Raw genomic sequence first — 25,562 nt, forward strand, 5'->3', positions numbered from 1 at the left:
AGTTTTATTGGTTTTTAAAGATAATATGAAGATTACAGGTTACATGAATATAATGATACAAAAAGGAACCAAAACATCCACTAAAATCTCAAATATCCTCAAAAGCTTCAAAAAGCCCAAAAGAAAAACTCAAAAATTAGGTTAACAACCTAAACATCAACAAACTATTGGATACGTAACACCTTTAGCAAAGGAAACTTTCTTACATATGTTTTGCCAGCCAGTGAATATAAAAGCACACAGGATTACATATTGAAGAATGAAAGAAAATCAACTACTTGTTATCACTATTAAATGAGCACAAAGACATATGGGATTATATATCTGTAATAAAATCATATCTGAGACTAAATCACTCTAAGCTCAATGAAAGGAAAGAAATCATACCGATTCACCTCAGTTTCACAACAATGTTTCCAAGTATTTCTGTAATTTTCAATTGGTTAGTCAATTAAAGTTAGTTTTTTTTAGCTTTTCGTTACGGGTATCCAACATACAATATGTCAGGTACTGTAACTCATGGAGCCTCTTCCATTATTCTTTCAGGGACGGGGCCTACAGATGTTCACAGGGTTCCACCACAGTCCGGACTTCTCCCACGTTGACGCCTTTGTAGGTCCCGGTGATGGACGTCCACTTGGTCTTCCCATTTCTGTAGGTGCGTTTGAGGCGTGCAGTGTAAGGGATGTCTGCCCTGTACCTATACCCCACCATACTGACACTGCAGGAGTGTTTTGGTGGAACTTTGCACTCAACAGCAACAGAGTGGGTGGTTGACTCGGTATGACTGGTCCCCTTGGACAACTGGAGGCCTATCGCCGCGCTAAACCCAACAGTTGCAGAGGCAATACTTGGGATTCCAGCAGTGATGCTAGTCGTGACGCCCGCTTTCATAGAAAAGCTGGTGTCCCACCTTTGCTCGTCTTGGGTTGTCTTTGAGAGGGTGGCTGTCTGTGTCACTAGATTGTTGCTATTGTTGGTGATGGCAGACTTGGTCAAGATCTCTGGGGGATACTTAATGATATTAGGATGATTAGTTTTATACTTGACATCAGATATGTGCTCGCTGGTTACATCTTGGTTAAAGGTCAGAACCTGGTAGTTCTTGTATTCATACTCTTTACCTCCCCAGGCATGGTAGAAGTTCTTATATTTAACATGTACCTTCCCAAGACCATACTTGTTCTTCCCAACATACATGTCATTGGGGGAGGTGTAGACTGCATTTGCAGGCACTGAACCGTAGGAGCCATTCTTCCATTCCAAACACTCAAAGTCATCTTTGTTCACCAGGATCTCAAATGTGGAGCTACGAAGCTCTTCGCCTGCATAGAAGTAGTGGCAGTAAGGATCCAGGTGAGGGTTGAAGAAGCCGGGCTCGTCCCCATATTTGGCAACGTAGTCGGTGCGTTTTTCGTATCCGTTATAGATTGAAACCGCTCCGTTGGGAATAGAGCCTTTAAAGGTCTCCCATTTCAGGTTGGTTTCTTCAAGGGTCACTTTGAGAAAGCACAAATAGGAACAATGTTAAGTATAAACCAAATGACATCACTAATCAATCGATGTATTCCCAAAGCTTTTTGAAAATAGACAAAATGATAATGGATGCTTTATAGGACAAAACAAAAACTTGCCAATGGAAAGCGAAAAAGCAAAACATTTATCTCGGAATTATATTTAAATCACTTATCAAATTGTAATGAGCAACTATAATTAGACATGGAGGTCTGTCAAGCTCTGGATTTCTACACATGTTGAAGCGCTGTGCATACACTTTAAAACTAATTTAAAGAGTTTGGAAAAAGTGTTAGGAATGGACTCATCTGTGTGTTTAACTCCTCCTGGGGGACCCCGAGGTGTTCCCAGGTTAAACGAGATATGTAACCTCTCCAGCGTGTTCCAGCACTCTTACCAGTTGGACGTGCCTGGAAAACCTCCAAAGGGAGGCATCCAGAAGGCATCCTGATCAGATGCCCAAACCACCTCAGCTGGCCCTTTTTTTTTTTTTTTTTTTAAAGTTCTTTTTTTGGGGGCATTTTCCATTTTTTATTGAGAGGACAGTGGATAGAGTCTTGGAAAGGGGGGAAAGAGAGAGTGGATGCGGAAAGGGCCACAGGCCGGATTCGAACCCGGGCCGCTGCAGTCAGGACCAAGCGTTGTTACATGGGCGCCCGCTCTACCAACTGAGCTAACCCAGGCGCCCAGCTGGCCCTTTTTGACGGGAAGGAGCGCCTCTACTCCGAGCTCCCTCCGGATGTCTGAGCTCCTCACCCTATCTCTAAGGCTGAGCCCAGCCACCCTACGGAGGAAGCTCATTTCAGCCGTTTTGTATCCGCGATTTCATTCTTTCGGTCACTACCCAAAGCTCATGACCATACAAGAGGGTTGGAATGTAGATGGACCGGTAAATCAAGAGCTTTGCCTTCCGGCTCAGCTCCCTCTTCACCACAACAGTCCGGTACAGCGCCCGCATAACTGCAGACGCTGCACCAAACCGCCTGTCCATCTTCCACTCCTTTTTTCCACTCACTTGTGAACAAGACCCCGAGATACTTAAACTCCCTCGCTTGGAGCAAAGACTCACTCCCCACCTGGAGGGAGCAATCCACCGGTTTCCGGCAGAGAACCATGGCCTCAGACTTGGAGATACTGACTCTCATCCCGACCGCTTCACACACGGCTGCAAACCGCCCCAGTGCGTGCTGCAGGTCACAGTCTGATGAAGCCAACAGAACCACATCATCTGCAAAGGGCAGAGACGCAATTCTGAGGTCCCCAAACTGGACACTCTCCTCCCCCCGGCTGCGCCTTGAGGTCCTGTCCATGAAAATCACAAACAGGATTGGCGACAAGGGACAACCCTGGCGGAGGCCAACACCCACTGAAAACGTGTTTGATTTTGTGCCGAGTATACGGACGCAGCTCTCACTTTGGTTATACAAGGACTGGATGGCTCGTAACAGCTCCCATGACACGTCCAACAGCCCCGCAAGAGTAAAGAGCCGGTCCACTGTTCCACGGCCAGGACGGAATCCACATTGCTCCTCCTGGATCTGAGGTTCGACAATCGGTTGGAGTCTCCTTTCCAGCACCCTAAAATAAACTTTCCCGGGGAGGCTGAGCAGTGTGATACCCCGATAATTGGAGCACACTCTCCGGTCCCCCTTTTTGAAAATGGGAATCACCACCCCGGTCTGTCATTCCACAGGTACTGTCCCCGACCTCCACGGAAACCTGAAAAGGTGTGTCAAACAAGACAGTTGAACAATGTCCAGAGCCGTAAGCATCTCAGAGTGAATCTCATCTACCCTCGGCACCTTGCCACTGAGGAGCTTTTTGACTACCTCAGCGACCTCTGCCAAGAATATTGACAAGCCTTCCCCCGAGTCTTCAAACCCTGCCTCTTCTACAGAGAACGTGTTGGTCGGGTTCAGGAGTTCCTGGAAGTCGCTTTCCACCACTCGACAATATCCCCCATTCTGGGTCAGCAGTTCTCCTCCCCTGCTGCACACAGCCTGAGTCACCCTTTCTGAGTCCTCTAACGGTTTTCCAGAACCTCCTTGAGGCCAACCCAAAGTCCTTCTCCATGATCTCCCTGAACTCCTCTCACACCCGGGTTTTTGCTTTGGCGACCGCCGCAGCTGCAGCCCTTCTGGCCAACCGGTACCTGTCAGCTGTTTCTGGGGTCCTCAGCCTACCCCGGGATGCACGAAAAATTCTTCCGGAGATGGGAGTTGAAGACCTCATGGACAGGGGCCTCCACCAGACGTTCCCAGTTCACCCTCACTACACGTTTGGGGTTACCAGGCCTGTCCGGCAGCCTCCCCCGCCATATGATCCAACTCACCACCAGGAGGTGATCAGTTGACAGCTCTGCTCCTCTCTGCACCAGAGTGTCCAAGACATACGGCCACAGATCTGATGATACGACCACAAAGTCGATCATCGATCGTGGAGGTGAGCCTAACTATATCTAGTTGTTACCGCTCCACCACCCGCACCAGATCCAGTTCCTTCCCTGCCAGAGGGGTGACGTTCCACGTTCCAAAAGTCAGTCTGCGATGCCGGGAATCAGAACACCTAATAACCCCGCCCTCGACTGCCGCCCGGCTCGCAGTGTACCCGACCCCGATGCCTATCCCTGCAGGTGGTGGGCCCACAGGGTGACGGCACCATGTAGTTGTTTCGGGCTGTGCCTGGAACGGGGTCACACCTGGAGCGAGGTTATACCTGGAGCGGGGTTTCACCTGGATCTGGATGTCTCCGGTATTGTGGCTGCATCTGCTACCGCGTCCGGTGCCTGCTTGACACCAACTGCTACCATCATTAATTAACTACGTCTGTACGAAGGACTACCAATGCTAACGAGGGACTACCAACACTTAGTGACAAAGTGGCAGCCTGGAGAATAACACTTCTCGGTCACTGCCAAAGACATCAAGAACTCCCAGCAAGCATGCTGATGCTGCGGGAACCGATGCACGGGCATCGATCACAGGGACGTCCCACACCGACATACATGGACGTACTGAGGAGAGATGCTGGACAGTGCTGGCGAGCTAGCCAGATGTATGGTGGACTGAGACAGCTGGAAGCTCCACTTGAAAGCCCGTCTGAGGACGACCCAATGACATCAATTCTGATATTTGTATTATCACTCTTTCCATCCACCACTATTGGTTTTGTGTTATCAGTCCTACTTGTATTAGTTATTACAGCTGCTAGGCTACCATTGTGGCTGCTTCTCTCTCTCTCTCTCTCTCTCTCTCTCTCTCTCTCTCTTTACCTATCTATCCCCCCAGCCGGTCTCGGCAGATGGCCGCCCGCCTGAGCCCGGTTCTGCTCCAGGTTTCTTCCCAGTAATCGGGGAGTTTTCCTGGCCACAGCGCGCTTGGTGGATCTTGTTGGGTCTCTAAACTCTGGTGTACGGTCATAGACCTGCTCTATATATAAAGCGTCTTGAGATAACTTCTGTTGTGATTTGACGATATACAAAAATAAATTGAATTGAATTGAATTGAATTGAAAAGAAACAGCAGCATGGAAATATCATACTGTAATGACAGTTTCACTTTACCTGGTCTAGCCATCGTCAGCAACACTCAGCTTCAGCTGCAGATGAAACACAGAACAGAAGTATTGTTATGTAAAATATCAGATCATCAAATGTTGAGCTACTCAGACTGCTAAAAGGCAGTGTTTGTTTTAAAGAACACGAGCACAGAAAAACAAGACTTTGATCATGTGAAAGACGAGCATCTTTACATTGTCTCCTCATGGGAAATCGTTTTTTGCAGTTGATCTCTAATTATAATTTCAAGCAGTGTTGAAATGATTGCTTTCTAATTATATGAATGGTCGTAAAATGTTTGTATAAATTAACTTTCTCCTAGTAACCTAGAGCTACTGAACTACACATTTTCAAGTTTTTAAGTGGTTGAAATTTATGAGAAGCACTCACCATCGGCTGACAAGGGTTCCATGAAATAAGTAAAAGCGAAAGCAAAGTTATGAGGCACACAACAACTTCTGACTTGGGTTACGAGGCTGGTATAAATACTGCAGAGGCTGAATAAGGAACTTTGGGAAAAAGGCCAGTTGGCACTCATCAGCCGTGCACACTCATCCCTCACAAGAGGGGAAAGGCCAGCACCTCAGAGACACAGAAGAGGAAAAAAACAACAACCTACCACTGCATGGAACACCTGTCCGATTACATACTTTTGTGCTATTTCAAATTCAGATGAAGACATGAAGGGAGTTTTTACTGACGAGCTTCATTCTATGATGTTCAATCCCATTATGCTTCATGCAAACGTCTACTTGCTGCAGCCCGCCATGAACATCGTCGCACACCAAACTTTTGATAGCATTCGGATGATCCAGCACTAATACTTCACTCACTATAAGAAACATCTGCTGAGTTTCATTTGATATACGCAGCAAGTAGGCAGATGGCCAGTGTTGGGCAATTTAAATGTAAATATGTGATCAGTTATTTGTTATTTACTTTATTTATGGCTTCCCCAAAAATACTAACATTAATTTCCTAATTATGCAGAAGAACTGGTTACATACCAATTACATAACGTTCTGCTACCCAGACCAGCTCCATAAAAAAGTGCTCTTCTTAATATAATTGTGTCTCATCTGAAATCTTTATGCTCACACTTCAACCTTCAAGATGTTATTAACCCTAAAGACAGTAGAACTGCAACAGAGACTCAATAACCTGTTACTATCCAACACCGCAAGTGACACTTTGGTTTTATCTTTCTTTTTATCTCTTTATGTTATTTCTGAATATTTCACTAACAACAATCTTTCATACCACTGTAATGCTGCTGTTTCTGACTGTAACATGCATGTTGATTGTATATTTGAGTGATTGTGACACAGTTTTAGTTTACATGTCAGTTTATTTTATAACTTTTGTAACTATATAACAATGAAATATGAAATGTGTTATTTTCATACTGTTATGGCATACAGCCTGGTATAACCGGTGCCCCCTTCCAGTGTGAATAAGGCACTGGAAAACGGCTGTTCTGCAACCTCTGACCTAGGTTTCGAATGGACCTCCAAAAATCTACAAGTAGACCGTCTCAGCACCTAATGTACACCAAAACACACAACTATGTTTAAGCTTTGATATTATAAGCAACAGAAAACACAACTCAATCAGTAGAACATCAAATAATCCAAGCTATCCCCATTTAGCAAGTCAAGACAAAGGAAACAACACAACTTTAACCTTAGCAAGTATTCAGCTTTGCTATTGTAATTCATAACAATTACATTGTAACTGTCAGCCTATCCCAGAGGAAGGGCTCTCTTACCTTAAGGACACCAAGCAGACACCCTCAGAGATGAGCAAGACAGGACTTTGGTTGGAATGTACAGAATACAATCCAGTTTTATTGTTTTTTAAAGATAATATGAAGATTACAGGTTACATGAATATAATGATACAAAAAGGAACCAAAACATCCACTAAAATCTCAAATATCCTCAAAAGCTTCAAAAAGCCAAAAAGAAAACGTCAAAAATCAAATCAGAGTCAAAAAAGCCTCCTATAATCTGTTGTCTCCCCTTATTTATACTTTTTTACTCCGGATCCATGTATGGTTAACAACCTAAACATCAACAAACTATTAGATACGTAACACCTTTAAGAAAAAAGCCTTTCTTACATATGTTTTATCAGCCAGTGAATATAAAAGCACACAGGATTACATATTGAAGAATGAAATAAAATCAACTACTTGTTATCACTATTAAATGAGCACAAAGACATATGGGATTATATATGTGTAATAAAATCATATCTGAGACTAAATCACTCTAAGCTCAATGAAAGGAAAGAAATCATACCGATTCACCAGTTTCACAACAATGTTTCCAAGTATTTCTGTAATTCTCAATTGGTTAGTCAATTAAAGTCAATGAATTAATTAATGGGTTGAACTCTGAATTAGGGTAGGTTTTGGGGGTGTGTGTCTTGGACATTATAGATGAAACCTCAACAATACTTTTGTTGCCTGGTAAACAATTTGTTGAAAAACTGAAGAAATCGATAAATGCTCAATCAAAGCAAAAATAAAACTTTTTTTTTTAGCTTTTCGTTACGGGTATCCAACATACAATATGTCAGGTACTGTAACTCATGGAGCCTCTTCCATTATTCTTTCAGGGACAGGGCCTACAGAGGTTGACAGGGATCCACCTCAGTCCAGACTTCTCCCACGCTGACGCCTTTGTAGGTCCCGGTGATGGACGTCGACCTGGTCCCCCCGTTCCTGTAGGTGCGTTTGAGGCGTGCAGTGTAAGGGATGTCTGCCCTGTACCTATACCCCACCATACTGACACTGCAGTCGTGCTTTGGTGGGACTTTGCACTCAACAGCAACAGAGTGGGTGGTTGACTTGGTATGAGTGGTCCCCTCCGTGGACTCGAGGGTTGTCACCACGCTAAACTCAACATCTGCAGAGGCAATACTTGGGATTCCAGCAGTGATTCTAGTCGTGACGCCCGTTTTCATAGAAAAGCTGGTGTCCCACCTTTGCTCCACTTTGTTTTCGTATGAGAGGGTGACAGTCTGTGTCACTGGCTGGTTGCTATTGTTGGTGATTTTAGACTTGGTCAAGATCTCTGGAGGATGCTTAATGATCGTAGGATTAGTTTTATACTTGACATCACATATGTGCTCGCTGGTTACATCTGGGTTAAAGGTCAGAACCTGGTAGTCCTTGTATTCATACTCTTTACCTCTCCAGGCATGGTAGAAGTTCTCATATCTAGCATGTACCTTCCCAAGACCATACTGGTTCTTCCCAACATGCCTTTCATTGTGGGAGGCGTATACTGCATTTGCAGGCACTGAACCGTGGGAGCCACCTTTCCATTCCAAAGACTCAAAGTCGTCTTTGTTCACCAGGATCTCAAATGTGGAGCTACGAAGCTCTTTGCCTGCACGGGAGTAGTGGCAGTAAGAATCCAGGTCAGGGCAGAAGAAGCCGGGCTGGTCCTCATATTTGGCAACGTAGTCGGTGCGGTTTTCGTAATCGTTGTAGATTGAAACCGCTCCGTTGGGGATAGAGCCTTTAAAGGTCTCCCATTTCAGGTTGGATTCTTCAAGGGTCACTTTGAGAAAGCACAAATAGGAACAATGTTAAGTATAAATCAAATGACATCACTAATCAATCGATGTATTCCCAAAGCTTTTTGAAAATAGACAAAATGGGAATGAATGCTTTATAGGGCAAAACAAAAACTTGCCAATGGAGAGCGAAAAGCAAAACATTTATCTCGGAATTATATTTAAATCACTTATTGTCATGAATTTTAGAAGTAGCCAAACTGACCAAGGTGTGAGGCACACCAGGTGGACCCTTTTGCCTATACAGCTCATGACATCCTGCAATTTTTGCGGGAACAGTTGGATGCAGGGAAGTCCTCCACCACCCTCAGAGGTATGGTGGCTGCTATTGAGGCTGCTCGGGTTGAGGAGCTCAGACTCCCCGAGAGCTGCTGTGTTCTGATCTCGCAGTTCCTCAAAGGGGTTCATAGGCTTACAGCTCATAGTAGAGGGCCAGCTGTGCCCCTCTGAGATTTGGACCGCGTCCTGGGGGCATTGCAGCACCCCCCTTTTGAGCCTATTGAATCTGCAGAGCTGAAATGGCTCTGAAATGGCTGTCACTTAAAACAGCCTTCCGTCTGATAGTGACCTCTGCAAAGAGAGTGGGGGAGCTGCAGGCTCTATCTATTAATGAAAGCTGCTTCAAGTTTCTGCTGGATGGTGCAGGGGTAATCCTTCGCCCTAATCAAGCTTTCCTCCCTAAAATACTCTCTGAAATGCACATAGGCCAGTCAGTTGAGCTTTGTCCTTTCTACTCCCCTCAAGAGAGGGAGGGAGCCGACCAAGAACACTCAACACTATGCCCAGTTAGGACCCTGGCGATGTACGTAAAACGAAGGCAGGTGTTTAAATGGTAAATGGACTTGCATTTATATAGCTAGTCTTCCGACCACTCAAAGTGCTTTACACTACATGTCAGTATTCACCCATTCACACACACATTCATACACTGATGGCAAAGGCTACTAAGGTGCCAACTTTGCCCATCAGGATCTAATCTAAATACTCATTCACACACCGATGGCTCCGCCTTCGGGAGCAATTTGGGGTTAAGTGTCTTGCTCAAGGACACATCGACATGTGACCCGGAGCAGCCGGGGGTCGACCTTCCGATTGGTGGACAACCTGCTCTACCCTCTGAGCCACAGCCGCCCTCAGACAAACTGACCAGTTGTTTGTTTGTTTCAAACCGGAGTGCTTGGGTAGGCCATTGTCAAAGTCAAGGTTGTCACTTTGGATTGTTGAGACAATCCAGGTGGCTTACAAGGAGACGGATGGGCCGTTGCTACCAGGGGTGCATGCGCACTCGACACAAGGTGTAGCGACCTCATGGGCACTGTGGCGGGGTGCCTCTCTAGACGAGATTTGCACAGCAGCCACATGGTCAGCTCCATCTACCTTCACCAGATTCTACCCCTTAAATGTTGCATCCGGGACCTCCTTTGGTGAGTTGGTGCTAGGTGCAACCCGGATGTGACTTGATCTTACCCGCCCATAGGGCTGGGCCATCTTTATCAGGTCCCCCTGTTGGGGCGATAAGTGTATCCCCTCAGTCAGCTTAGCATCTTGCGGGCTGACCTGGCCTTACTACCGGTAGAGGCCTTGGCGTCTGGCAGGGCCTGTTAACCGGTTGGAGTGTAAATAGTGTACATTTGTAAATTTTTTGTTTGTTGGGGTGTACATAATTATTGGGCTGCACCGTCTCCTATCGGTGTGTCTTACAGAGTTCCCCATACATATAGAATATGTAGGCTGTAGAGGTAGTTTCAATACGATAGAGAACGTTAGGTTACTGTGTAACCTTCGTTCTCTGAGTGAGAGACTATCTCTCCGGCATGAGGCCACTCGGAGACACGTTACGATCAAATCTAGCAATAATCCAACGTCAACGCATGCGCTTTATAGACTTGCATCTAGGCTTGGCCGGCAGTGCCGGTGTGTCTTAAAAAAGTATCCACGTCACCTGACCCAGCGGGGTCATTCCCCATACATATGGAATATGTAGGCTGGAGAGATAGTCTTGATACGATAGAGAACAAAGGTTACACAGTAACCGAACGTTCACGACCATATCCACGGTGTAGTATTTTCTCTACTGTGTGTGGATTTTAAAAAGTATAAGAGGGGTAGATACAAGAATAGATACATGAATGTAAGCACTAAAGTCCTTAAAGAGATGAATATTTTGATAGTTGAACTGTTTCTGTAGCTGAAAGTATGCAGAAGTAGTTAGAGTCCAAAAAATGTACAGAAGAAATAGAAGAAGAAGTGGAAGAATAAAGATTTGGATAACATACTGTGAACTCTGTATTACAGCATTCACACAATGAGTCTTGTTGAATATGTGACCAAAGAAGTCCTAATATGATAAAAACTGTTTCCATAATAGATTTGTTGAGAAGATCAAAGGATTTTTGCTCAAAATGTTCCTATGTCAGCGTAAAATAAAATAATTTTAAAAAGTGTGCCATGGAAAAATCAGAAGATTGGCATTGTAATCAAAACATAATTGACGTAATCAAAATAATTTCAAATATTTTTTAATGCCTGTTTTATTTTTCAGTGGAACTTTTTCAATGCCAATCTTTCCTTTTTCAGTTCAAGTTCTGTTTTCAATGCCAACATTTACTGTCACTCTTCTAGTTCCATAGGATTCCTTTTTTCCCCTCTATTTTCATAATTTGTTTACTCACTACATTTTTTGTAAAAGCAATTTCTATTCATTCCATTTTAAGTGATGTATAAATGAGGACACATGGAAAAGAAACAGCAGCATGGAAACATCATACTGTGACAACAGTTTCACTTTACCTTGTCTAGCCATCGTCAGCAGCACTCACAGCTTCAGCTGCAGATGAAACACAGAACAGAAGCATTGTTATTTAAACTAGAAAATGCATTTCCTGCTGAAAATGCGTGGGAATGCTGACAGCTGAAATTTATTGCAAAGCATTGCTGAAAATGCAGAAATGTGAAATGACTTGCTTAAAAATGTTAAAGCTCAAATGCATTGCACGGCACTGCTGAAAAACCTAGAAGTTGAAATGTACAACTGGCAGAGTTGGAAGCTGAACTGCATTACCTAAAGAAGCTAAGAGCTGAAATACATTGCTAGAAAAGCTGAACACTAAACTGTAATACAATGGGAGCAGGTTAGAAAAGTGCCATTGTCAACTTTCTGTCAGACATTTCCCGTCTGATTTAACATTGCTCTCTATGGAGTGGCTTGTTGGACTTACTCTAACTTTTGGGACCCTAGAGACAAATGTGTAAGTCCGACTGATTCCATAGCTACATGACTGCGACCGGCACAACATTTCCTACAATTTGATGAAAAAATTATCTATTAAGAGTGAACGTTGTGGGCTACAGAGCAATTTGTTCAGAAAATTTTCAAAATATTTCAAAGCTTTCTCGCACTCTAGCGATGATGTCACACACTCTAGCCCTTAACGACCCACGCAATACACACCCATTATAAAATCTGAAATGGTCTGAAAATTTCATAAAACGTAAACTGCGATAAATGAAAAACTGTAAAAGTTATCTAAAAGCTGAATCATAGCTTAATAGTTCAAAGACTTGTAACCCGTTTAAAGTTTAAATGAAGTCTGTAGCTGAAAGTATGCGGAAGCAGTAGCATTTCAAAGTGGAGTAGGTTTAAGAGGATTTGAAGATTTTCTCCATTGAGTTACATTGTAAAAAAAATGTGGAAAAGCTTAATATTTTAAAAAGTATAAATAGTTGAAACAAGTCAAGATATAGCACTAATGTCCTTAAAGAGCTGAATATTTTGATAGTTGAACGGTTTCTATAGCTGAAAGTATGCAGGACTAGTTTAAGGCAAAAAAACATACGGAAGAAATAGATGATTATTGAAGAAGTTGAATAAACCTTAGAAAAATTCTGGGAATGCTGAATCAGCATTCCCAGAATGAGGAACTGATGGGGAAACCCAGATGGAATTCATGTTTCCTGATTGTTGACTCATTCGTGATCTCCGACTTTGACTTCCTCTTTAGTGGACATTTACAGCAACGCTATAATACACATAACACAACACATCATTGAAAACATATAAATATACAATATACAGTTAATATACAGTATATACACTATACAATATATATAAATATACAATATAAAAAGGTGGAAAGGGACAATATCTAACGACCATATCTGACTTTTGAGTGTTCCGTTAAATTAATAAGTCTCTTAATTTACGCATTCAAACATCGGGAGTTTTTTCTTTTACCAGCTGTCCTTCCTGCATTTGGCAGCTTCAACTGTGTCACTTTTAGTCTGGATTATGTATTTAACTTCTTCGTATTTGTTTAATATAGTTTACTCTTCCTTTGTAAAATGTGCCGCTCAGCCTGTCTGTCTGCTGACAGTAGACTAGTCCATGTCTGTGATTGGTCAGATGCTGCAAACACCTCCCTGTTCATGTGAACGCGCTCACAGCCAGACTGAGAAACCCTGGGTTGATTTACCGAGTTGATAACCAGCTTCGTAGGACCGTTTAGCGAGATCTCGTTGTTAGGGTTAGTGAAGCCAGATAACGAGGAGATACCCTGGGTATGTTGAACTCGCTTCGTAGTACAGGCCTCTGGATGAGGGAGTTCAGAGGTCTGTACTACGAAGCAGGATTTGCGGTTATCGAGGTAACTTCAGGGTTAACTCTGGGTTTTCGGTACTACGAAGCTGGTTCACTTCTTATCGGGGTAGATCACCATGGTAATTTATGCTGAACAACTAACCTGCTCCGGAGCAGGTTATGTTCCAGATAAGAGATCAACTCCTATGAAAGCACCGCCTACTGACCAATCAGAGCTCAGTGTGGTGATTGTATGATAATATTACACACATATGAAGAAGTTACCGTCATAATCCAGACTAAAAACAACACAGTTTAATCTGACAAATACAGGAAGGACAGCTGACTTTATGCTGGGGGTGTTTACCGCTGTGAATTATGTTTTTATATTTATTTGTTTTTACTTGCTCTTGAGTCCGTTTCACATCGTCAGAGAGGGGGGAAGCAGGTGAAGGGATGTTTAAATAGTCATAGACGCAACAACATTTTTGCAGGGTAAAAAGATAAATCATTCATTCATCTTTTACACTCTGAAAAGCTATTTATATTTAGACGAGTATATTCGACTTTTGAGTGTTCCGTTAAATTAATAAGTCTGTTAATTTACGCATTCACACATCGGGAGTTTTTTCTTTTTCCAGCTCTTCTTTCTGCATTTAGCAGCTTCAACAGTGTTACCTTTAGCCTGGATTATGTGTTTAACTTCTTCGCATTTCACTAATATAGTTTCTTCCTTTGTTAAATTTGCCTGTCTGTCTGTCTGATGACAGTGGTCTTGTCCATGTCTGTGATTGGTCAGATGCTGCAAACACCTCCCTGTTCATGTGAACGCGCTCACAGCCAGACTGAGAAACCCTGGGTTGATTTACTGAGTTGATAACCAGCTTCGTAGTATCATTTAGTGTGATCTCGTTTGTTAGGGTAAGTTAAACCAGATAATGAGGAGATACCCTGGGTAAGTTGAACTCGCTTCGTAGTCCAGGCCTCTGGATGAGGGAGTTCAGGTAGGCAGGAGCTGTTTTTGTTGCTGTTTTGTAAATGAGCAACAGGGTCAGGATATAGTGACCATTTTATAAAAAGAACTGTTTTCAATCATATTTGATTAAGTGTTACGACCAGGCTCGGGTGAACATAACAAAAAGGGAGATTCAACATATGAACTAAGCTTTATTTAACAATTTAGACCAAATTGAACCAAATTAAAGAGGTAACTGAAGTAATTAAAGTATGGGGTGTGGATATCAGTAAAGTCAGTAGTGTGTGGTGTTGAAAAGGTGCATAAAAGCAAAACAAGAAACATAACCAAACGGGAGAGGAATGAAGCTGCAGCAGCAGCAGAATGGAGGGTCAGCCAGAGAGAAAGCTGCCAGCTGCAACCAGACTTAAATAAGCAGACACCCTCAGGTGTTCACGGTTACTCTAACGATCACTGACAGAGAGAACAAACAGGTGAATCTCCCAGTAAACTGCATGACACCACAGGGGTGTCGGATAAAAAAGACTGAAAAAAAAGATCTGAAAAATGTCCGAAAAAAAAGTCTGAAAAAAAGATCTGAAAAAAGTCGGACAAAAAAGTCTGAAAAAAAAGATCTGAAAAAATGTCTGAAAAAAAAGATCTGAAAAAATGTCTGAAAAAAAAGTCTGAAAAAAAAGTCTGAAAAAAAAGATCTGAAAAAATGTCTGAAAAAAAAGATCTGAAAAATGTCAAATAAAAAAAGTCTGAAAAAAAAGATCTGAAAAAATGTCTGAAAAAAAAGTCTGAAAAATGTCCGAAACAAAAGATCTGACAAATGTCAGAAAAAAAAGTCAGAAAAAAAAGATGTGAAAAAATGTCGGACAAAAAAGTCTAAAAAATGTACGAAAGAAAAGATCTGAAAAATGTCAGAAAAAAAAGTCAGAAAAAAAAGATGTGAAAAAATGTCGGACAAAAAAGTCTAAAAAATGTACGAAAGAAAAGATCTGAAAAATGTCGGACAAAAAAGTCAGAAAAAAAAGATCTGAAAAAATTTCGGATAAAAAAGACTGAAAAAAAAGATCTGAAAAATGTCCGAAAAAAAAGTTCAAAAAATGTCGGACAAAAAAGTCTAAAAAAAAAGTCTGAAAAATGTCCGAAACAAAAGATCTGAAAAACGTTGACAAAAAGATGTGAAAAAAAAGATCTGAAAAAATGTCTGAAAAAAAAGTCTGAAAAATGGCCGAAACAAAAGATCTGAAAAATGTCGGACAAAAAAGTCTGAAAAAAAAATCTGAAAAAATGTCGGATAAAAAAGACTGAAAAAAAAGATCTGAATAGTGTCCGAAAAAAAAGTCTGAAAAACAAGATCTGAAAAATGTCGGACAAAAAAGTCTGAAAAAAAAGTCTGAAAAAAAAGATCTGAAAAAATGTCTGAAAAAAAAGATCTGAAAAACGTTGACAAAAAGATGTGAAAAAAAAGATGTGAAAAAATGTCTGAAAAAAAAGATCTGAAAAACGTTGACAAAAAGATGTGAAAAAAAAGATGTGAAAAAATGTCTGAAAAAAAAGATCTGAAAAATGTCAAACAAAAAATGTCTGAAAAAAAAGATCTGAAAAAATGTCTGAAAAAAAAGTCTGAAAAATGTCCGAAACAAAAGATCTGACAAATGTCAGAAAAAAAAGTCAGAAAAAAATCCCATCCTTATTATGAACTTGTTAACAAATAAGGTTAAAGAGGTGAAATTTAAGTTGATTCACAGATTCTATCCAGTGAAACATTTCTTACAGAAGTTAAAGAGTGACATAGATATAAATTGCACATTCACAAGTGTAAATTTACCAAAAAAAAGCCTAATTTCTTTGTATTGATGAAAGAAATGGAATTATATCTGTCAACATTTCTTCCTCACAAAACAAAAAAGCAATGAAAACATATCTTTAAAGTTTTTAAGTGAAATTATTGCCATACTCTCGCGTGGTCTTTTTCCTATTTATTTATTTATTCTCATTGTTTTTTTTTTTTTATTTGATGTTGGTTTTGTTTAATTTCTGTTGTCCTTTAATGTTTGTCACAGCTCTATGTTTGTTTTCGCTATGCTTCTTCTGTATGTAAATGTTTTTTATGTTTTCTGCTGTTACTATGGATACTGTCATTTTGAAATAAAAAAACACAAACGTTATGATGTAAAAAAAAATAAAAAAATTCAAAAAAGCTCAATAAAGTTGTGAAAAAAGAAGAAGAAGAAGAAAAAAAGAGAACAGCTTGCCTCTTCCGGCTCCGGCCTGAGTCAACGCTGCTCATTGGCTGTGCTTTTCTGTTGATCCCGCCCACTGTACCCGGCTGTTACCCGATTGGACAACGACGGCTAGCGTCACTACAGCGTCACTACAGCCTCCTCTCTGATTGGCTGGAACCATTTGGCGGGACTAAAAGCTGCGGGTTCAAACCAAACCACAACATCTCCAACATCTCCCTTCAGCAGAGCAGCAGCTAGCAGCTAGCAGCTAGCAGCTAACAGCTAACAGCTAACAGCAGCAGCTTCATTGTTTCTGTGCCGGTGTAAAGCTCACGTTGTCAGGATGGATGTCCATCAAGATAACGACAACGTTGCGGAGATTTCCGACAAACTGGATAAGTGAGTAAAGATCACGATGATGTCACGAATGGCTAGTTAGCATCAGTGCTAACTGTTAGCATCAGTGCTAACGCCACTACAACTACATGACTGACAGTTTAGCCTCGTTATGCTAACATGCTAACAGTAAATACTACAACATGTGTACGAACAAACGTCTAAATATGTAACGTGATGTTACAGTGGTAGAAGAGATCCTATATTTTTATTTATTTGACCTTTATTTAACCAGGTAAAATCAATTGAGAACCAATTCTCATTTACAATATAATATCTATCGTTTAAAATATCGCTACTCCATCATTAAAAGTTCTGAAGTCATAAAGTTACATCACTAACAGTATTATCAGCAACATGTACTTAAAGGTCCCATATTGTAAAAAGTAAGATTCTCATGTCTTTTATAATATAAAGCAGGTTTAAGTGCTTTATAAATACTGTTAAACTATCAAAACACTCAATATACGGAGAAATACACACACAGCCCGTATTCAGAAATTGTGCCTTTGAAACAAGCCGTTAGGATTTCTGTCCATTTGTGATGTCACAAATATACAATATTTAGACCATTACAGGGTTTTAAACGTAAACATTCTAAATGTGTCCCACTTTATTTCCTGTAGCAGTGTATGTAAATGACATCAGCTGACAGGACGTAAACATGGACCCAAACTGTTGCCTAGCAACGTAATTCTGTTGCAATTCCGTTGAAATGCACTAAAACGGAGCGTTTCAGACAGAGGGTGAATACAGGTATATTCAGGCAGAGAGTACATGAGGAAAATAAAGTTTCTTTTTTAACATTACAGCATGTAAACATGTTCTAGAAGAAACACAAAATACAACCTGAAAATGAGCACGATATGGGACCTTTTAAAGTATTCAAAGTATAAGTACTACGCAGAATGACTCATTTCACACTGTTGTATTATTATAAACTTCTACATTACTGTGTTTTTATCACGAACTACATGAATACATGTAAAATACTTTAATGTTGTAGTTTATCAACGTGGAGCCAATTTTAGATGCTTTGTATACACGAAGTACCGGAAGTAAACAAGTCGCTGTTACTGCGATGGCATCTCCCTTCAGCTGTCCTAAAGAAGAGAACAATTTCTACTTTTACCGTTACTTTACTTTCTGAGTGACGTTACTTTACTTTCTGAGTGACGTTACTTTACTTTCTATGTGACGTTACTTTTGACAGCGATGTCTAATCTAGTTGAGGGTGAACTGCATCATATCATAGGTTATAATCATATGTGTTTTAATGTAAAAAGAAGTGTTGGGGAGTACCCTTACCAAAAAGAAGTTTATTCAAGTGTGCTATTAGAATACTTCTTTTAAACTTAAAATAAGAGAGTATGCTTTTAGTTTACTTTTTAGTCTAGAAAAGTCTAAGTATACTTGGCTTATACTGTGTGTGCTTACTTTTTGATAAAGTAGCCTATTTAAGTGTGTGAGAGTTTGTAAATGTATGTTTTGATATGAATTTACTTTAATCTACATGTTTGCATTCTCCGTTCATCGTGGAGGCATGCAAGGAAAACTCATTTTATTTATTTATTGTCAAGTCTCTTTATGTAATACATAAATCATTGGCTAAGTACTATAAGTAAAAGAAGACTTACAAGTATACTTGTATTACTTGCTTCACTTCATAAAGTTGTAGTGCAAAATACACTTAGATGTAAACTAGTTGTGTAATCATAGATTCCTTTTCCTACACTTAAAAGTATACTTTTATTAACAAAGAATTGGGTCCCAAGAAGTATTGAAGTAGCACACTTACAAGTATACTACTGGTACATTGATATTAGTATACTCACTACATAAAGTATACTTGGGAAATATACTTGAACTTTTTTTAAGTACACTTCATAAAATTAACTTGAAGTATACTACTTTTTCGTAAGGGTAGTGAACTACGTGAATGTGAATACTTGTGTACTTTTACTGCTGATACTTTAACTACATGAAGCTGAGAATACTTGTGTACTTTAACTACATGAAGCTGAGAATACTTGTGTACTTTTACTACTGATACTTTAACTACATGAAGCTGAGAATACTTGTGTACTTTTACTACTGATACTTTAACTACATGAAGCTGAGAATACATGTGTACTTTAACTACTGTTACTTTAACTACACAAAGCTGAGAATACTTGTGTACTTTTACTGCTGATACTTTAATTACACAAAGCTGTGAATACTTGTGTACTTTTACTGCTGATACTTTAATTACACGAAGCTGTGAATACTTGTGTACTTTTACTGCTGATACTTTAACTACACGAAGCTGAGAATACTTGTGTACTTTGACTACTGATACTTTAACTACACAGAGCTGAGAATACTTGTGTACTTTCACTACTGATACTTTAACTACACAAAGCTGAAAATACTTGTGTACTTTCACTACTGATACTTTAACTACACAAAGCTGACAATACTTGTGTACTTTTACTTAAATAAACTTGATTTTTAGATGTTGTATTGATCATTTTAAATCATCGGAGTACTCTTCCTCCACTGCGTAGTTTTCCTCAGTGAAATGATGTACCGTTAATCACAGAAGTAGTTTGGATGAGTGTACCTGTGACGGTTTTTCTAACCCCGAGCTTGTCTCGACAGGTGTTTGTCCGTGGATACAGACGACAAGATGGACGCCTACCACAGGTAACTCTAAGAAATTAAATATTACAAAAAACAAGATCTTTATCCATGCCACATTGTTCAAAGTGTTTAGCTCTTTAATGTTACCTGTGTTCTCCTTTAATTAGCTAACTAAATGATTAACTATCTAATTCGGTTATACTCCCAAGCCGTGGTGCACATGGACCGACTCGGTGGGCTGCTGTCAGCAGCAGCTCCTGGCGGTGTGGACAGGGGGGGCCCCAGTCGTCGCACCGCGGTGTCTGTCGGCTTGCGAGTTTATAGTTAGTTAATTCGTTAGTTGAAGGAGAACACAGGTGACATTAGGCCGATAATGTCTCTTCTCTTCGGAGAAGTTTTACTTTGTGATGGTAGTTTTGGTATGCTAATGTTAAGCCGGTAGCTAGCTAGCTAGCAGAAGCTTCCGGCAAGTTTCGTAAACAAACGCTGTAACGTGGGCTTCCACCCCGAAAGTTACAGTACTTTCAGAAAGTTCTACCCCACAATTGGGGTCTTTTGGGGGGGGGGGGAGTAAAAAAGCCCCGTAAAATGTCCCTGGAACTTAATTTAGACTCTGGTCCCTGCGTTCGAAACGCAATGAGTTCCTCAAAAGGTTCTAAGTTCCCGGGGTAACTTCCTGCGGTGGAAACGGGGCTTTATTAATAACCCACTGATGTCCTGTCTTTTTTTTCTTTCAGGTTAATTCAAGATGGTAAAGATGTTGCCAAACAAGGGGACCTAAAGAAAGCGCTGAAGTTGCTCAAACAGGCGTACGACATTCACCAGAGTGAAAAACTTGAAAGGAGGATAAAGAAACTCGAAGAACTTATTGGTCAGATTGACTCGGAGGATGAAGATGAAGACTTTGTCGATGTTAATGGCAGTGGTTTAATGCTTTTCAAAGAGTTATATGACAAGCTTTATGACTACCAGAGAAATGGAGTGGCCTTCCTGTACAGTCTCTACAGAGATGGTCGTAAAGGTGGGATCTTGGCAGATGACATGGGCCTTGGTAAAACCATCCAGGTGATATCGTTCCTCTCTGGCATGTATGACAGCGAGCTGGCTAAGCACACACTGCTGATCATGCCGACTTCACTCATCACAAACTGGACCAAGGAGTTTGCCAAATGGACTCCCGGCATGAGGGTCAAGGAGTTTCACGGTACCGGCAAAGAGAGGACCAGGAATTTGGAGAAAGTTCAGAGGAGAAGTGGCGTCATCATCACCACATACACTATGCTCCTGAATAACTGGCAGCAGTTGTCATCATACAATGGCAGAGAGTTCACATGGGACTACGTGATCCTGGATGAGGCACACAAGATAAAAAACACATCCGCCAAAACAGCCAAAAGTGCCTCCAACATACCTTCAAAAAACCGAGTTCTTCTCACAGGCACTCCAGTCCAGAACAACCTGAAAGAAATGTGGGCTCTCTATGACTTTGCTTGCCAAGGCACTCTCCTCGGCACAGCTAAAACATTCAAAACAGAGTACGAGAACCCCATCACCCGGGCCAGAGAGAAGGACTCCACTCCGGGGGAAAAGGCCCTCGGGTTTCGGATGTCTGAGAACCTCATGGCCATAATAAAACCCTACTTCCTCCGCAGGACAAAAGCAGAAGTGCAGAAGAACAAAATGAACGGGACACGTCCATGCAAAGAGGAATATTCAAACAACAAGGACAGCCAAGTGCCAAACCCTCCAAAAGACTCTGGAGCAGTCATGCCCACGCTGACGAGAAAGAACGACCTGATCATCTGGACTTACCTGAGCTCTGTTCAGGAAGACATATACAGGCAGTTCATTTCACTGGACCAAATCAAGGAGCTGCTCATGACGACCAAATCGCCTCTAGCTGAACTAAACATAATGAAAAAGTTGTGCGACCACCCAAGACTGCTCTCTGCTGCAGCCATAGCCAAGTTAGGCTTGGATGAAAGTACAGCTGAAAGTCAGCAGAATGACAACATGGAGGCAGACACAGGCAGCATCGCTAACGTTCCTGATGACACCTTGATATCAGAGTCTGGGAAACTCATCTTTCTGTTTGAACTTCTTGAAAGGCTCAGAAAGGAAGGACACCGCACGCTGGTCTTCGCTCATTACAGGAAAGTGCTTGACATCATCCAACGCATCCTGGGGAACAGAGGCTTCAAAGTAATGAGACTGGATGGGACAGTAACTCAGATTGCAGAGAGAGAAAGGCTCATCACTCGGTTCCAGACAGACAACAGTTACTCTGTCTTCCTCCTGACCACCCAGGTTGGAGGGGTTGGTATCACTTTGACGGCAGCAAACCGAGTCGTGATCTACGATCCCAGCTGGAACCCAGCAACAGACGCCCAGGCCGTCGACAGGGCGTACCGCATTGGCCAGACGGAAAACGTCATCATCTACCGGCTGATCACCTGCGGCACGGTGGAGGAGAAGATCTACAGACGGCAGGTTTTCAAAGACTCCCTCATCAGGCAGAGTACCGGAGACAAGAAGAACCCTTTTCGGTACTTCAGCAAGCAGGAGTTGAAGGAACTTTTCATCCTGGAGGAGACACGGTCCTCGTCCACACAGCTGCAGCTTCAAGCCCTGCACTCCAGACACCGACGGACAGACCCTGAACTGGACGAGCACATTGCCCACCTCCACGCCATGGAGATGTTTGGGATCTCTGACCACGACCTCATGTTTTCCCTCGACGTCAACCACGACGAGGCCCCGGAGGACCAAGAGGCACACCACTACATTGAAGGCAGGGTCCAGAAGGCCCAGGAGCTGATGAAGGCTGAGTCAGAGTTACAGATGCAGCTGGCGGAGAGCATGACATCAAGCACAGAACCGGCCTGGCTCAGACAACCTCTAGCCGAGAACAACCGAGAGCGGTCTAATGAGAAAAAAACAAGAAATCCAAGACCAAGTCCTTCCTTTCCACAGCATGACCACAACTTCAACGGGTCACCGGTTGTGGTGGAGTTGGACGAGTCTGGTTCTGACAAAGAGAACAGCCAACAGAATCTGAATGGCCGAGTTATTGATCTAACTGCAGATGAGAGTATGTCAGAAGATCAACCTGTCTTGGAAGTAAACCAAGACAAGCTTGCTGAGCAGAACCTGTATTCCCCGAAACACCCATCTGTCAAGCAGGAGAGGAGTTACTTGGAAGTAGAAGATGCCTCCCCTCAGGAGGTGATTGAGGAGTCTTTGGTGACGTCAGAGACCAGTGATGCTGCAGCAGGTGATATGGCTGATGCCTCCCTTCAAGAACTGATGGATAAGTCTGCAATGGAGGACCAAGAGGCCCACCACTACACTGAAGGGAGGGTCCAGAAGGCCCAGGAGCTGATGAACTTCAACGGGTCACCGGTTGTGGTGCAGTTGGACCAATCTGGTTCTGACAAAGAAGATGGCCAACAGAAACCAAGTGACCAAATTGTTGATCTAACTGCAGATGAGAGTATGTCAGAAGATCAACCTGTTGTAGAAGTAAGCCAAGACAAGCTCGCCGAGGAGAACCTGTATTCCCCGAAACACCCGTCTGTTAAGCAGGAGAGGAGTTACTTGGAAGAAGAAGACGCCTCCCATCAGGAGGTGATTGAGGAGTCTTTGGGGACGTCGGAGACCAGTGATGCTGCAGCAGGTGATATGCATGATACCTCCATTCAAGAGAAGTCTGCGATGTCTGAGGCTGCAGTTGCTTCAGCAGGTGACGGCTGTCTGGCGCACGATACAGCAGTTGATGAAGACGTCGTACCCCTGAAGAACAAAAGACTTTCTGTCTTGAAGCTTGATTGGGATGCTGGCAAGGCAGATCCATCATCCAGAGTCAGCACAGAGCTGGAATCCTTTGAAGGCAACTTCAATTTACAACTTGAGGACAGTGACATGTTCTCAGACCACGATGTCCTGGATCATCAGGAGACCGAAGAAGAGGAGAGGAAGCTGCTGTCACAGCTGCAGATGGAGGGAAGTTTCAACGTTCATAAATCCCTTTCTGAGAGACAACATCAAGAAGCACTCAGCCAAAGTCTCAATAACGTCGACGAGTCGATGGATAATTATATTGTGACTAACAAGAAGAAAAGAGGAGCAGTGATTTATGATAGTGACGAAGACGACGATGATGAGGAGGAGGATAGGAGAGAACTCAACAACTCCTTCCAGGTTCTTGGAGCCTCCACACCTAAATCTGTCCCCGCCCCTCTCCGGTCAAGAAAGAGCGTTGGAGGAAACACCTCCGTGGCCTCAAGCCGGTCCCTCCTTCAGTCCATGATCGAAGACATCGACCAAGACATGGCTGATGAGGATGAGGAAGATGAGGAAGATGAGGAGTGCTCTGAATCAGCAGATGCCATCGATGAGTCTGGACAGGAAACGAGCAGCAACATGGAGAGGTCAAGCAACATGGAGGAGTCGAGCAGCATGGAGGAGTCGAGCAGCACGCCCGAGCTAGCCTCCGACGAAAAAATGGATCAGTGCACCGCTGATTCAGGAGTCAAGACGAACGGGACGAAGGGTGTCGTCCCGTTCGAGGAGGAGAGCTTCGACTCCCTGGTCACCAGAGGGAAGGAGCACCAAAGCAAAGGGAAGCTGGACGACGCCTTGGACTTCTTCCTGAGAGCTATCGACATCAAACCTGGAGATCCTGAAGTTCAGCTCATGACCATCCAACTGTACCGGAAGCTGAGTCAGAGAAGTTAACAAAGGAACACAGAGGAAGAGGACATATCAGATTTTAATACACATTGATGGTTTGATTTGCACATTTGTTAATAAAAGACGCATTTCCATTAAGACGTTCCTGGTAATTTTAGTCCCGGGACTACTTTTCAAAGAACTAAAAGGGCCTTTCAGCCCATTGTTTTCTCACTACGATGGCGTGTACTGCTGCATATATTTACTGCTGCACATTGGATATTGAGAATGAAATGAGACTAAGAGTGTCTGTTTCAACAGTAAATCATCTGTTGAGTGTTTGATGGATATTTAGATCTAGGGCTGTCAAAGTTAACGCGTTAACACAAATTCATTTTAACGCCACTAATTTCTTTAACGCATTAACACTATTGATCTTTTAGAGGTTGTAACGGCTCAGTTTTAAAGCTAGAGTGAAGATACTAGTATCATATAAACAATAAAACCTGATGAATCCATCGGTACCAACCATGTCTTACTAGCTGGTCATGAAGGAGGCTAAATAACGCTCCAAACTTGCGCTAAATTTCGTCAATATTATGATTTGAGCATATTGTTTTATACTAAATGCAGTACCTGTGACGGTTTCTGGACAATATCTGTCATTGTTTTGTGTTGTCTATTGATTTACAATAATAAATATATACATACATTTGTATAAAGCAGCATATTTGCCCACTTCCATGTTAAGAGTATTAAATACTGGACAAATCTCCCTTAAGGTACATTTAGAACAGATAAAAAATATGAGATTAATTTGCGATCAATTGACAGCCCTATTTAGAACATAACTGACGTGATCATTATGATAAAACAGTTACAGGCTTTATTTCTTTCTATATCTGTTGATTTAATAAAAACTGTATTTGTATATATTGTATCATACTGAAAAAGGTCTAATACAATTTTGCTAGTAAAATAGTTTATCTGCATTTCCTTTGTTTTTATTTGGGTTGGGAAGATTTCTAAATTGATATATTAATTCTCCCTGCAAAAAACAAGTTTTCTTTATTGATTAATCTGCGGATTATTATTTTTGGTTTTATATAAATTGTTTTGTCTCTGAAATATCAGAAAATAGTGTCAAATTTCCATGAAGATTTCCCAGAATGAATGATGTGTTACACCAAGTTTAACAGTTTCAAAGGTCATCAAATTGTTACTTTAAATATATATGATGGAGTACTTATTAAGGTATATTTATTGATATATGATTGATTTAATTATTTTGATAACTGATTAATCGTTAAAGTGATTTATCAAGCAACTCTGCCAATCGTTCTCTGATTTCTGTTTTATATCACAGTAAATTTAATATTTTTGGACAAAAGATATCTGATTTTTTCACTATTTTCTGACATGCTGTAGACTAAATGATTTATT

The 25,562-nt window shown here is 41.7% G+C and overlaps 3 protein-coding genes across 3 annotated transcripts; 1 reads left to right on the forward strand and 2 right to left on the reverse strand.

Annotated features, from left to right (window-relative positions):
• Window positions 1–455: 455 nt before the first annotated feature.
• On the reverse strand, window positions 456–5,527 carry LOC119492334 (natterin-3-like). Its single transcript, XM_037776700.1, has 3 exons — window positions 5,462–5,527; window positions 5,078–5,112; window positions 456–1,499 (listed from the first exon to the last, which is right to left on the reverse strand). Exons 2-3 carry the CDS (start codon window positions 5,088–5,090, stop codon window positions 556–558), a joined length of 957 nt encoding a protein of 318 aa, XP_037632628.1. The 5' UTR covers window positions 5,091–5,112; window positions 5,462–5,527; the 3' UTR covers window positions 456–555.
• Window positions 5,528–6,885: 1,358 nt separating this feature from the next.
• LOC119492360 (natterin-3-like) lies at window positions 6,886–11,741 on the reverse strand. The gene is made up of 2 exons (XM_037776738.1): window positions 11,450–11,741; window positions 6,886–8,643 (listed from the first exon to the last, which is right to left on the reverse strand). Exons 1-2 carry the CDS (start codon window positions 11,460–11,462, stop codon window positions 7,703–7,705), a joined length of 954 nt encoding a protein of 317 aa, XP_037632666.1. The 5' UTR covers window positions 11,463–11,741; the 3' UTR covers window positions 6,886–7,702.
• Window positions 11,742–16,350: 4,609 nt separating this feature from the next.
• ercc6l (excision repair cross-complementation group 6-like) lies at window positions 16,351–24,278 on the forward strand. Its single transcript, XM_037778761.1, has 4 exons — window positions 16,351–16,678; window positions 16,722–16,826; window positions 19,467–19,511; window positions 20,186–24,278. Exons 2-4 carry the CDS (start codon window positions 16,771–16,773, stop codon window positions 24,183–24,185), a joined length of 4,101 nt encoding a protein of 1,366 aa, XP_037634689.1. The 5' UTR covers window positions 16,351–16,678; window positions 16,722–16,770; the 3' UTR covers window positions 24,186–24,278.
• Window positions 24,279–25,562: the final 1,284 nt, after the last annotated feature.

The sequence above is a fragment of the Sebastes umbrosus genome, chromosome 8, assembly GCF_015220745.1.
Source record: "Sebastes umbrosus isolate fSebUmb1 chromosome 8, fSebUmb1.pri, whole genome shotgun sequence".
NCBI lineage: Eukaryota > Metazoa > Chordata > Actinopteri > Perciformes > Sebastidae > Sebastes > Sebastes umbrosus.

Coding starts and splice junctions, on each gene's coding strand:
- ercc6l (XM_037778761.1), top strand. CDS start 16,771: ATGGATGTCCATCAAGATAACGACAACGTTGCGGAGATTTCCGACAAA. Junction 16,827..19,466: donor ATTTCCGACAAACTGGATAA/GTGAGTAAAGAT, acceptor TTGTCTCGACAG/GTGTTTGTCCGTGGATACAG. Junction 19,512..20,185: donor AAGATGGACGCCTACCACAG/GTAACTCTAAGA, acceptor TTTTTCTTTCAG/GTTAATTCAAGATGGTAAAG.